Here is a 13,626-nt window from a genome sequence, read left to right as displayed (position 1 = left end):
CTCTCAAGGAATCAATGCCTAGAAATTGGATCGCGCCGCACCTATTTTCCAGGCATAAAACGGGCACCTAATGGTTCAATATGGTGGGTAACATGAGCATGCTCATTCCATGGCAGAAATGCACCACCTGCCATATTTGTAAAGGTTCCTTCATAAGCGTCAAGGGTGCGCACCTGAAACAGATGTGAGTCCCTTTGCAATATGCAAATAGAGGGACCAGTGCCTGTTTGAGGCCCTCTTGGCAAAATTAATTTATAACTGGCCGCAGCATGTGCCTTGCAAGCTGCGGTCAGTATCACCAAACGCCCCTTAAAGGCACCACCAGAGTCTGCGTGCCTTATTGTGGAGCTGGGAGGTGCAGGAGTGTACCTCCTAGCCTTATGTTAAATATGCGGATCGCTGCTGTCCACTGCTCGCACTACCTCCACCCCCAATTGCCGTTAATAACAACTGAGACCAGCGTGCAATGTGTGCTACACTGGAATGCACCACGGGCACAATCCACTTTCTAGGCCATGTATTGGAATCCCTGGGTCTTTTATACCTCCACACTGTTCAGCATCTTTCCATTGAGTGTATACCTTTATTCCTAATTTTCCTCCCAAACTGCATTACCTCACACTTATCCACATTAAAATGCAATTGCCACATATAAAAGAAAATAGTTCCATTTATATAACACCTTTCACGAGCTCGGGACATCCCAAGGAGCTTCAGGGCCAATGAATTACTTTTGAAGTCACTTGTAATGTAATATCTGTGCTCTATTAAATTGCATTTGCCACATATCCACCCATCCTGCTAGCCTATCTTTGTCCTCCTGAAGTATTTTACAGTCCATTTTGCAGCTTGCCAAACCCCATACTCTTGTGTTGCCAGCAAATTTCGATATTTTCCTTCTGAAGCCCAAGCCGAAATGATATATTATCTCAAGAACCGAAGTGGAGCCAGAACTGATCCCTGGGATGTATATCCAACTTTACCAACAACTTCGGCTGGACCTCCACAAAGAGTAGTTACACCCTCCTGGAGCTCATCAGAAGCCTCCATCTTCATTCACCTTCCTCAATGAACCAACAGCATCAGATCCACCCCTGTAATCCAGGCTCCTGACCACCTAAGATCTGATGTGAAGTATTGGACATCCGGGAGTTATATGTTGGACATCTTGGGAAGTTAAGTGTTAATAGTCAAACTTCTTTGTGTCTTGAAGCAATAGGCTTTCCAAGATACACAGAATAGCTTTGAAGTGGCATTTGGAGAAAGCTTATGGCTTATCTTCTGCTTTTAGTGTCTGACTGTTAATTACGCTAATTGCGGAAAAAGTACTTGTGCAGGGAAATACGGGGCAGTAATGACATCAGCCGCGAGTGATTAAGGTATAACTTTCGTTGCTACAGTAATAAACATAGGCAGTGGAATCTATTCACTATAGTATAGAAAGTTAACAGTTAGTAATTCTACTCTTCAAAGGATTCGAGAACAGAGACATCATGAGGTCTTATCTGTGACATATACCTTTAAGGTAGGCAAAATAAGGTGTATAAAGAAGCATGGTTTTCAACAGTTCTTCTGAGGGCTCGAAAAATAGAACCAGAAACTGAAAGCCACTCTGTCGAGGAGGACCGGGAGGCCGGAGGCCGCACACATCTGTGGCTCTGCCCACCACTGGGCAACGGCAAAGGCCCTGAGTCCTGGCAAGGTGAGTGAACCAAGCCCACCCCACTAGCAGGGGGCGCAGCGCTGCCATCAGGCGACTAGGACCCCGTCTGGTTGCTCTGGAACTAGCGTCCTCGCATATCTGTACTGCTACCTCAGTACTGACCACGACTGAACCATGAATGCAATCTACCCAATCCTGGTGCACGACTGTAAAATGTAACAAACGTAAGTCACTGAACATAGAAACATAGAAAATAGGTGCAGGAGTAGGCCATTCGGCCCTTCGAGCCTGCACCGCCATTCAATGAGTTCATGGCTGAACATGCAACTTCAGTACCCCATTCCTGTTTTCTCGCCATACCCCTTGATCCGCCCCAGTAGCAAGGACTATATCTAACTCCTTTTTGAATACAGCCAGCGAACTGGTCCCAATAACCCTCGGTGGCATAGAACTCCACAGGTCCACCACCCTCCGGGTGAAGAAGCCTCTCCCCATCTCGGTCCCAAATGTCCCACCCCCCCATCCCCAGACTGTGACCCCTGGTTCTAGACCTTCCCAACATTAATAAGAACATAAGAATTAGGAGCAGGAGAAGGCCATCTAGCCCCTCGAGCCTGCTCCGCCACCCAACAAGATCACGGCTGATCTGGCCGTGGACTCAGCTCCACTTACCTGCCCGCTCCCCATAACCCTTAATTTCCTTATTGGTTAAAAATCTATCTATCTGTGATTTGAATATATTCAATGAGCTAGCCTCAACTGCTTCCTTGGGCAGAGAATTCCACAGATTCACAACCCTCTGAGAAGAAATTCCTTCTCAACTCGGTTTTAAATTGACTCCCACATATTTTGAGGCTGTGCCCCCTAGTTCTAGTCTCCCCGGCCCGTGGAAACCACCTCTCTGCCTCTATCCTGTCTATCCCTTTCATTATTTTAAATGTTTCTATAAGATCACCCCTCATCCTTCTGAACTCCAACGAGTAAAGACCCAGTCTACTCAATCTATCATCATAAGGTAACCCCCTCATCTCCGGAATCAACCTAGTGAATCGTCTCTGTACCCCTTCCAAAGCTAGTATATCCTTCCTTAAGTAAGGTGACCAAAACTGCACGCAGTACTCCAGGTGTGGCCTCACCAATACCCTGTACAGTTGCAGCAGGACCTCCCTGCTTTTGTACTCCATCCCTCTCGCAATGAAGGCCAACATTCCATTTGCCTTCCTGATTACCTGCTGCACCTGAAAACTAACTTTTTGGGATTCATGCACAAGGACCCCCAGATCCCTCTGCACCGCGGCATGTTGTAATTTCTCCCCATTCAAATAATATTCCCTTTTACTGTTTTTTTTTCCCAAGGTGGATGACCTCACATTTTCCGACATTGTATTCCATCTGCCAAACCTTAGCCCATTCGCTTAATCTATCTAAATCTCTTTGCAGCCTCTCTGTGTCCTCTACACAACCCGCTTTCCCACTAATCTTTGTGTCATCTGCAAATTTTGTTACACTACACTCTGTCCCCTCTTCCAGGTCATCTATGTATATTGTAAACAGTTGTGGTCCCAGCACCGATCCCTGTGGCACACCACTAACCACCGATTTCCAACCCGAAAAGGACCCATTTATCCCAACTCTCTGTTTTCTGTTAGCCAGCCAATTCTCGATCCATGCTAATACATTTCCTCTGACTCCGCGTACCTTTATCTTCTGCAGTAACCTTTTGTGTGGCACCTTATCGAATGCCTTTTGGAAATCTAAATACACCACATCCATCAGTACACCTCTATCCACCATGCTCGTTATATCCTCAAAGAATTCCAGTAAATTAGTTAAACATGATTTCCCCTTCATGAATCCATGTTGCGTCTGCTTGATTGCACTATTCCTATCTAGATGTCCCGCTATTTCTTCCTTAATGATAGCTTCAAGCATTTTCCCCACTGCAGATGTTAAACTAACCGGCCTATAGTTACCTGCCTTTTGTCTGCCCCATTTTTTAAACAGAGGCGTTACATTAGCTGCTTTCCAATCCGATGGTACCTCCCCAGAGTTCAGAGAATTTTGGTAGATTATAACAAATGCATCTGCTATAACTTCCACCATCTCTTTTAATACCCTGGGATACATTTCATCAGGACCAGGGGACTTGTCTACCTTGAGTCCCATTAGCCTGTCCAGCACTACCCCCCTAGTGATAGTGATTGTCTCAAGGTCCTCCCTTCCCACATTCCCGTGACCAGCAATTTTTGGCATGGTTTTTGTGTCTTCCACTTTAAAGACCGAACCAAGGTGTCACGATACAAACTGTAAAAAACTTTCTTTGTACTTGCACTGTCTGATCCTGTATGTTAATGTAATGGACCAGCTGCATGATCTTGCTGTGGGGGGCGGGGGAAATGGATGTACGTACCCATGGACGTGGATTGTGATTTAATCAATATTGGTACCATGGCCTCACAAGGTTTTGAGGACGTTTGGCTCAGTCACAAGACAGCTGAAGATTTCCTCTTGCTTTCAAGCTTTGCAAAGCTGTCTATCTCTAATGTTTGTCTCTTTAGTTCAGCTAATACGAACCAATCTTAAAAGTGCTTCTTACTGAAGGGTTAGGAAGACGCAAAAAAAATGGGCATTGGTTCTCAGCAGAGCATCTGCTTTTTAAAAAAAAGTTGCATAATCTTCATGTTAACGTACAACTAGTCAACTACCGTCCTTCTCTGGTTCACAACGACACGTTTCAAGTAAGCACAAGACACTTGGTGATGGATTATACGGAACAGACTCTTAATACCCAGTGATCATCCTAACTAGACAGTGTTGGGAACCTTTCTGTTCCAGGTCCCGTTTGGGGAACTCGTTGGTCCTGATCTTTCGCTCCCGGACATGGCCGAGGTAGCGACTGGATCCGGGGGCTGTGCCGTCTCCACCCGGGTGGTGGGCAACGGCAGCCGACTGCGCGTATTGGCGCCGTTTTCGTTTCAAGGTCTATGGCGAAAGTGCCATCGGGTGCCTGCAGCGTGGGATTGACCTGGAGCAGGATATCAGGATCAGTGCCTTCACCCTCCTGAGTTCGCTCGCTTGCTACTTTTGGGGAGACACTATTCCCAACATCTCGCAACATTTTGTTCTTTACATTCTTAATCGGTTCGTTACATTGATTGCCATGCATACAATGTCTCTAAGTTCAGTTGGTTGCAGGTCTCCTTTAAGAGAACTCTGCCACGCCACGCTATACCTCGCTGCAGCAGGGATGCCATCTTGCCTCTGTCCTCGGTCGACTGCCTTGATCCTTATCCCCCGCGATTTTGTCACAAAAGCTGGAAGAGTGCCTGTGAATTCGATCTTCCTCCCCAGGAGTCCTGCCACTGGAGCCGGGAAGGTACTTTTAGGTCATTCCGTTTGGATCATTGCCACGCAGTCATGATGGATGGTCTGTACCTCAGGTGCTGCGCTTGTCTGTTCTCTGGTGCCTGGCCCAAGCGATGGTGAGGTTTTGCTCTGCTTCTGAGCACGGGGGGCATCGATTGCTGGAGTGAAGAGGTCTTCCCATTTCCGCTGGATCTTCCCCATCCACCTTCCGAGTAACGTTGGACCATCACCTGAAACAATCCACAGAGGTAGCTTGTGCACCATGCCATTATGGATTACATTTACATCCACACTACCAAGGATTGGGATCAGCTCCTTGGTGTAGGTGCGCAACTTTTCCTGTACTGGAACCAGCTCGGGTCGTTTTTCGTTCCATAGCCTCTCAAAGACATCGTGGCTCATCACTGACTGGCTCGCTGTCGTGTCGACTTCCATCTTCACTGGAGGGCAATCGGTGGTGCAGGTATACACTCCATGCACTTCTTCTTGGGGCTGAGCTGCCTCTCTGGCCAAATCATCATACACCCTGCTGGATTCAAAGTCATCTACCGACTCCTCTGCTAGACGGTGAATCGTACTTTTACATGTACGCTGGAGGTGGCTCTTCGTCTTACAGGCTTTGCATATGTACTCAGCAAACCGGCACTGCTGAGCCCTATGGTTTACTCCGCAACGCCAGCATGGTGCTACTCGATTAGCATCCCTCAGCGGACTCTTGAGTTCTGGATCCCTGAGGTCTGTGCCCTGGGCAGAGCCACGTCCTACAATTTTGCCTGTGAAAGGCACCATTTTCTGTACAGTATTTGCTGGGTTTGAGTCCACAGGATGAATAATTTGCTTGGTGCTGCAGGTCGAGGTCATGAACGCCTGACTGATGCTGATAGCCTTCTGCAGGTTGACTGTGGTGTCAGCAGATAATAGCTTGTGAAAGAGGCCCTCGTGGCCAATTCCTATAACGAAGATATCTCTCAATGCTTCGTTGAGGTGTGTGCCAAAATCACACGTCTGGCCCTCAGGTCTGCGGTGAGTGTAGAATCTGCCTGGCCACGAGGATGCTCTCTTGGTTTTAGTTGGTCGCGAATTAGTTCAGTCAGCTCATCGTATGTCTTATCCTTGGCCTTCAGCAAGTCCCTGACGAGGCGGTAGACCTCAGGCCCACAACTGGTCAGCAGTATAGCCTTGCGCTTCTCTGCCAACGTGCCACAAAATATTGCTCGAGCCTTTCCGTGAAGGCATCCCAATCATCACCCTCTGCGAAGTCTCTTAGTGTGCCAAACTTGACCATAATCATGTGAAAGTCTGTATTCTCGTCGCCAGTTATTATGTCTATAGTGTCCTTATGAAAGCAATGTGTTGTACTCAAAACTGTAGTGACTTTGGTCCTTTACTCGTAACTCCAGAGCGAGGCAGCTGCATGGTGGCTCCCCTTTTATACAGCCCCTGCCACTAGGGCAGGAAACCCTGGTCTCCACCAGTTGCATCCTTTAGTGGTGCCAGCATGTATATACACAATGTGAACCTTATTAGTACATCAGGTAAACTACACAGAGAGTATATCTATAGTCTGCATATATAACAGAATTAATGAAGATTTTTTGCTTTTTAATATCTTAATGAATTTGGCCAACATTATAGTGTGATATATTAACTGTATTTCTTTCTTCCACAGAATGTTTCATTAACTCGCACGCGGGAGGAGGCACTGAGTACTGTCCCACATCATAAGTAACTGGAACCTTTCCAATGAATTACTCAACTGGTGATTAAAATCATGTTCAATTGGGCCCGCTGAAATTGATACATTAATATTTTAATGAAGAATAATCTAAGAGCTTTTCTGGGACTATAGGGTAATAAAATCATTTGAGATCTGCTTTTTGCATAATTTGATTAATCTTGCAACCATACAACCTAAAACACAAATTTTACCTCTTGTGATATAAAGAAAATTCACACCTATTTCAGTGAATAGCTGAAAACTAACTGGCTGAAAGAGTTATCTGTGGTTAAGCGATGATTGATGGATACTCATCTGCAGGCTGAATGACTAAATAATAATTTCAAAAGTATAGTCACAGTCATTTAACCTTCACTTAACCTTGGGAATCTAGTGGCCACTGCCTGATGAACAAATGAAATATGGAAAATATTTTCAACAAAGGATTGTCTACTTGTGAATTATAAAGTCAGCCTAGCAGTGAAAATATTCTTGTACTTCACCCATATCATATGGTATTCTGTGTCACTTGAAAATGCTTTTTTTGCATTTTTAATTCACTTACATTGTTCACTGTGACCCATAAAAATATATTTTTAACCCTTATTTATTTCCCTGTAAATTTTTATCTTGTTTAGCGAACCACGAGACATTTCACGTCCACCAGAGTACGATCTTGTGTGTTAAACATGTCCGGTTTATATACTTCGTGTTTTTTTTTAAACATCAAGGTCAAATGATAATCTAGCCCTGTTCACATAACATTTGTTCTTACTGAGGATCTAGTGTAAAACAGCAGCTTTACCAAAGGCAAACCTCGCAGAGGAATTTAGTAAAATGCACTATATAATATTGGGCTGGATCGCAGCCAGACATTTTCCCCATGTTTAAATTAAAATGGCACTTGAACACTAATTTGGGAAGCTTTACTGAGGTTCTAACTTGGTTTTAAAAAAACAATATTTTTTCCTCCCTGAAGTAAAACAATTGCTGTGTAACGGGCTTTAATCATGTCTTGCTATTTATAGTATTTTATATTTTATTGTGAGGACAATCATTTTCAAAAAAGATAAAACTAGGTGATCTTTTGCAGAGTAGTAGAAAATTACTTATTTGTTAGCCCTGTACTGTGCTGAATTGCTTTATTTTATTTCTGTTCTATTTGTATTCAAAGCCTTGTTTTTGTCTGTTACAATGATAATTTTAATGTGTCTGGAACACCATCTAGCAACACAATGAGTGCACCAAGAAAAGCTACAAACAACAAGGGGTTCCGACTTTAACACAACAAAATTACTTCTGGACAGCACAACCACAAAATTCAGTTGTGCTTCAGTTTTTATCACTTTATTAAGGGGACTTGAGGAAATCTTTTAACAAAACATCTGAAAAATATAGTAGACTGTTAATTGGAGACCAATAATTGCTTACTAATTAACAATTGCAACCATCACTCAATGCAAATTCTAGGATTATTAACATACTGATCGGGAATTCACCTTGTTGAGTTTCTTTCCTGGCTTAAGTGGAGCTTTCAGACCTTATTTCTGCTACAGTAAAACTTGCAAATTAGACATTTTCGGGACTGGCATCAGCTGTCTCTTTTTTTGCAGGGATCCTTATTTTCAAAATGGCCAATGTCTGTAGTGTAAACATTTTTCAGTAGAAGGGGAAGTTCCTTACCTAGCATCCACAGCAGCAGAGAAACCGCTCTATCCCTGGGATCGAGCTGTGCCAGCATTCAATTCCAGGGAGAAAGCAGTTTCTCTGCCACTGTGCATGCTGGGTAAAGAGCTCTCAATTCCATAAAAAGCCATTCCTTTTATAAAACCCATTGTCGCTTCACCCAGACCTGCATACATTGACCTCACTAGAATTTGGTGACAGACAGGAAGCGAGCTGCACTCAGTAAAAGTTCCAGGTGCAGCAGCTTTGCAACAGGCTGTGTCCTGTGTTTTAAGTTGTTAAAAGAGCTTGGTGCATCGAACACAGTCCATAGTTTGTAATTTGCGAATGTCCGTGGTTTCAGAGTTCCTCTTGTATATTTTAACATGCAAGTTATTTGGGCGTCTCAGTAAGTGTCTCTTTTTTGCAGGTGTCCATTTTTTGGGGGAGTATCTGTTTTATATAGGGTTTTTTGTACCTGTAGTTCATTGTAATGAGCTTTAATTGCATATAGTGGCATTGTTAATGATTGTTATCTTAATCTTGGTCACTTTATCAGCAGTCAGTTCAATGTGATGTTACAAACTTGATTGTGCCTCCTTTAAAGTAAGTGCTGCTAAACTTTCTTTGGTACAGTTTTTAAAATGGGAAAAAATGTTGCCATTCTATGGAGTGCAAATTAAACACACTGAGGAAAAAAAAATAGCTTGGCTGTCCATTCATATCAATCAGCAATTTTTGTATGATTTCATGTATTTTCCTCAAAGCAGAGAGAAAATGTTAAGGCATTAAAGCAGCAAAAAGTATTCAGATTAGTTTGGTAACCACTCCCAAAACAATTTCAATGCTTTTGCTAACTTTATTTTGAATTGCCTATCTCCCCAGACACTCTAAGTGGGTGAACTGTTTCTTTCTGAATTATGGTCTTTGTGCTGTTTCACTGGGCATCCACTGGGCCATTATTTGATAATTTTTTTGAATTGCAGTTGAACTAAGAATTGACACATTTCACAGTTCTGGAGGTGTACAGCGGAATCTTACAAAGCACTTAAACATTCACCAGGATTTTTTTTTTTGCCTGATTATCATTATCTGATGGCCAAGGTGCATCGCTGTCCTAAGCATGTTATTGAGATTCCATAGAACAATAACTGTGTGGCTGGAATTCAAGGTCACTTTATCAGAGATTGGCTTAAGCACTGTGCTGCTAAGTCCCAAGAATTTCTCTCTTTTTTTCTTGATCGACCCAATTGTATTTTTTGTTCGTTACCAAGCTAATTTGAACAAACTGAGTTCATGCCAGCAGCTGTTACAAATCTTGTGTACGACTTTTGATGGTACCATCCAGTTATGTAACCAGAGGTGTCAAAAGTAAATTGAGTTTACAAAAATATCAAGTCTGTTGTTTATAGTGCACAGACTGACCTATTTATTGTGAGTAAAGAGGCCAGCACGTCTAAACGCACAGTGTACAGGCTCCCAAAGTAATGTATTGTATAAAGTACTATAAAAGTTATACATTTAATATTGACATATTTATAAATGTAACAGGGAAAAAAAATCCAATCTTTGTAGTTTTAAAAAGCTGTACCTAATGATCATTTTGAATTATTGAATGTTAAATAATATTTTCATTGTCCAGAAAGGTGAATTAATTTCAATAAAGAAAGCTCATTTAGGAGAAATATATTACCAAATCGCACAAACCAGTGAAAAAGATTTCTTTATATGTACAGAAAATTGTCCAGTTTTAGTTACTATTTTAATTAAACGTTTTACCTTTGTACCTTTATTGTAACCATGAGGATCTGTGGGCCATTGGTTAAATAGAATAATGCAAAAGTTTATGGACAGATACAAATGTGCTTTTTACTCTTTATGGAAAATGTTGCCTGAGTTTTGTGTGTATAAATTTCAAGAAGGGAATGTGTACACAGCTGGAAAAAAAAATAAATCTCTCCTTTATAAAAGGAACTACATTGTGACATTCATTTGGTTATACCCCACCAACCAAAGCACTTTGTACTTTTTTTTCCTTTGAGTCTTTGCTCACTGTAGCCTCATTACTCCAATGTGTACTTCCACTGACACCCATCCAAGTAAGTAGTTTAATGTGCTCTGAAAGTGCCCAAAGAATAAGTGCATCCATGGGTCAGTAGAATCAGAGCAGTTAGTAGATTAAATCAGTTTACAGGCAGGTTACCCTCACTGTACATATTATGCACCCTGGTTTCATTTGAAATTTGACGTATGTTCCATGCATGTGGACAGTATATGACCATCCTAGATTATGGGTGTCTGGAGATATTTTGAGTTTTGAAATAATTTGGGTGCTTAGTGTGTATAATGAGGATGGTAACTTGACTGACCTGAGTGAGACAGTGTTATTTAACTGTACTCATACACCTACCTACCAGATAAACATAAGAGGCATAATGAAGCATTAAATCAATCCTCAGTTACTTTCTCCCTTCATCAACAATGGTGTTGCTTTCCCAGCAGGAAAATTCCTTGAAACTTTTCTGCACCAGGTTTTAAATTCCGCCCATCCTATCATAAGGTTTCTCCAGCAGCTGACTGTGATCTACAGTGCTTGTTTCCTTCCACTGAGTGATTACTTCAGAGTGCGAAATCTGTCTCTGGAAGGGCATGTTGAAAAGTGGATCTTTATAGACCGGATTGTTTGTGCAGTGCCTGGAAATAAATATAACCCTACTGCTGGGAAGCTGCACCAGGATGGGACAGAAAGTTAGTAATACAGGTTTCAGCGCCCCTACAGGGGTGAGAGAAAAAACGGTGGCTAACAAGCTGCCGCCGTGAAAAAATATTATTCATTGTGAAAAATTTGCATTACACTAATGAAGCCAGACTCTAATGGGACTTTTATCCCAGATCTCTCTCCCTCTTGGCCCCCCCGTCCCACCCCAATGCACACTGAACACTGGATGCAAGGGTCATCCTCGACCGTGCGGGATTACCTATGATGATGGTGATGATTTACATTGATGAGACCCAGCTCTACTTCACTCTTTCCTTTGACCCCGTAAAACTGGCAATTGGACATTGTCATGGTGAATTCAAATCATTCTCCAGAACTTTTAGAAGACCAAAGCCAGGAGTTTTGGTCGCCACCTTAAACTCCACATTCCATTCGCTCAGCCTGAATCATGTAGGGAGAGTGCCCTGTAAATTGCCTGAAACTTGTCATCAAAATTGTGTTTTTGGCTTAAAGATGTCCAGAAAATGGAATCCGTAATTAAACTGACTGCTGGAAAATCAAAACTAAGACCATGAAAGTTTTTGAAGCCAATTAAGCCAGAAAGACTTGTGTACATAAACAAAATGTACCTTAGAAGGACCACCTTGGAAGGCACAAGCTGGAGATAGCTCATTAATAGGACATAAATATGTCTTGCCTTATCAATGTGGGACCCTTTGTTAAAGAAAAGATTGAGGAGCTAGAAAATAAGTGTGACTTCACATGCCTAGGTTGTTTGACATGATTGACACCAAAAGCAGTGAAACCTCCTGACATGTCATCCGGATTGGCCAATGGCCTGGAAAGAGGTTTTAGATACAGACTCTCTGTTTAGTTGAACGAAGATTCTCTTGTTAGGTGTAGATTCTCTTTGTCCTCTTCAGTCTTCTTCTGTAGTAGTCTTTATACCTAACGTATGTAGAAGGGTGCTTTGCTAAAGTGTAATCAGACCAAAGAGGTTATATAAGTCAAAGATTGTTGGCTATTCCAGCCAGTTACAGCCAGAGATCAGTGTGTCACATAATTTTATAAGATGTCTGAGATTGAGGGAGGTGAGAGTAAAGTCAGCGAGGCTCATATAGTTACAACTACGTAAAGTCGATTCACTTGGAGCAAAGCATCCAAGTGGAGTAGATAACTCGTCCACTAAATGGGGCTCATCAACTCGACGTTCCAGAAGTTAACTCCACCATCCCAGGGGAGGAAGATCAACTCAACCACACTACTCAAAACGATAAGGTTGTATATACTCAGGAAACATTGCGAATGACCTGAACATAGACTCTGACCTATTCAATGCTGTTAACGTGCAGGCTATCTAAGGAGTTAATCTTAAATTAATCTCACCAATTTGCAGTAGTCTCCGACATTGATTTCAACCATAATAACCAGCAATCAGTAAATGCTGAATTATGGTGATCCACTGAACTGCCGTTACAGCATCTGTTATTCATTTCATTAAGAACCCTATTAATTACTTGTTCAGATTGCTAAGTGACTGACTATCTATACCTTTAGTTACTAATTATATATATATACTCTGTGTTTAAGTAGTCGTGATACATAAGGACATAAGAATTAGGAACAGGAGTAGGCCATCTAGCCCCTCGAGCCTGCTCCGCCATTCAACAAGATCATGGCTGATCTGGCCGTGGATTCAGCTCCACTTACCCGCCTGCTCCCCATAACCCTTAATTCCCTTATTGGTTAAAAATCTATCTATCTGTGATTTGAATACATTCAATGAGCTAGCCTCAACTGCTTCCTTGGGCAGAGAATTCCACAGATTCACAAACCTCTGGGAGAAGAAATTCCTTCTCAACTCGTTTTTAAATTGGCTCCCCCGTATTTTGAGCCTGTGCCCCCTAGTTCTAGTCTCCCCGACCCGTGGAAACAACCTCTCTGCCTCTATCTTGTCTATCTCTTTCATTATTTTAAATGTTTCTATAAGATCACCCCTCATCCTGCTGAACTCCAACGAGTAAAGACCCAGTCTACTCAATCTATCATCATAAGGTAACCCCCTCATCTCCGGAATCAGCCTAGTGAATCGTCTCTGTACCCCCTCCAAAGCTAGTATATCCTTTCTGAAGAAAGGTGACCAAAACTGCATGCAGTACTCCAGGTGTGGCCTCACCAATACCCTATACAGTTGCAGCAGGACCTCCCTGCTTTTGTACTCCATCCCTCTCGCAATGAAGGCCAACATTCCATTTGCCTTCCTGATTACCTGCTGTACCTGCAAACTAACTTTTTGGGATTCATGCACAAGGACCCCCAGGTCGCTCTGCATAGCAGCATGTTGTAATTTCTCCTCGTTCAAATAATATTCCCTTTTACTGTTTTTTTTTTCCAAGGTGGATGACCTCACATTTTCCGACATTGTATTCCATCTGCCAAACCTTAGCCCATTCGCTTAACCTATCTAAATCTCTTTGCAGCCTCTCTGTGTCCTCT

The 13,626-nt window shown here is 42.5% G+C and overlaps 1 protein-coding gene across 1 annotated transcript in view; it reads left to right on the top strand.

Moving 5' to 3' along the window:
* LOC139227893 (6-phosphofructo-2-kinase/fructose-2,6-bisphosphatase 2-like) overlaps positions 1-10,385 on the top strand; it is a 91,681-nt gene extending 81,296 nt beyond the window's left edge. Inside the window, exon 14 of the mRNA XM_070859025.1 lies at positions 6,699-10,385. Within this exon, the coding sequence (XP_070715126.1) occupies positions 6,699-6,758 (60 nt within the window). The 3' untranslated portion in view covers positions 6,759-10,385. The remainder of the gene's footprint in view (positions 1-6,698) is intronic.
* Positions 10,386-13,626: the final 3,241 nt, after the last annotated feature.

This window comes from Pristiophorus japonicus, chromosome 17, assembly GCF_044704955.1.
Source record: "Pristiophorus japonicus isolate sPriJap1 chromosome 17, sPriJap1.hap1, whole genome shotgun sequence".
NCBI lineage: Eukaryota > Metazoa > Chordata > Chondrichthyes > Pristiophoridae > Pristiophorus > Pristiophorus japonicus.
Note: the sequence above shows the minus strand (reverse complement) of the source record. Positions and strands in the feature narration are given on the sequence as shown.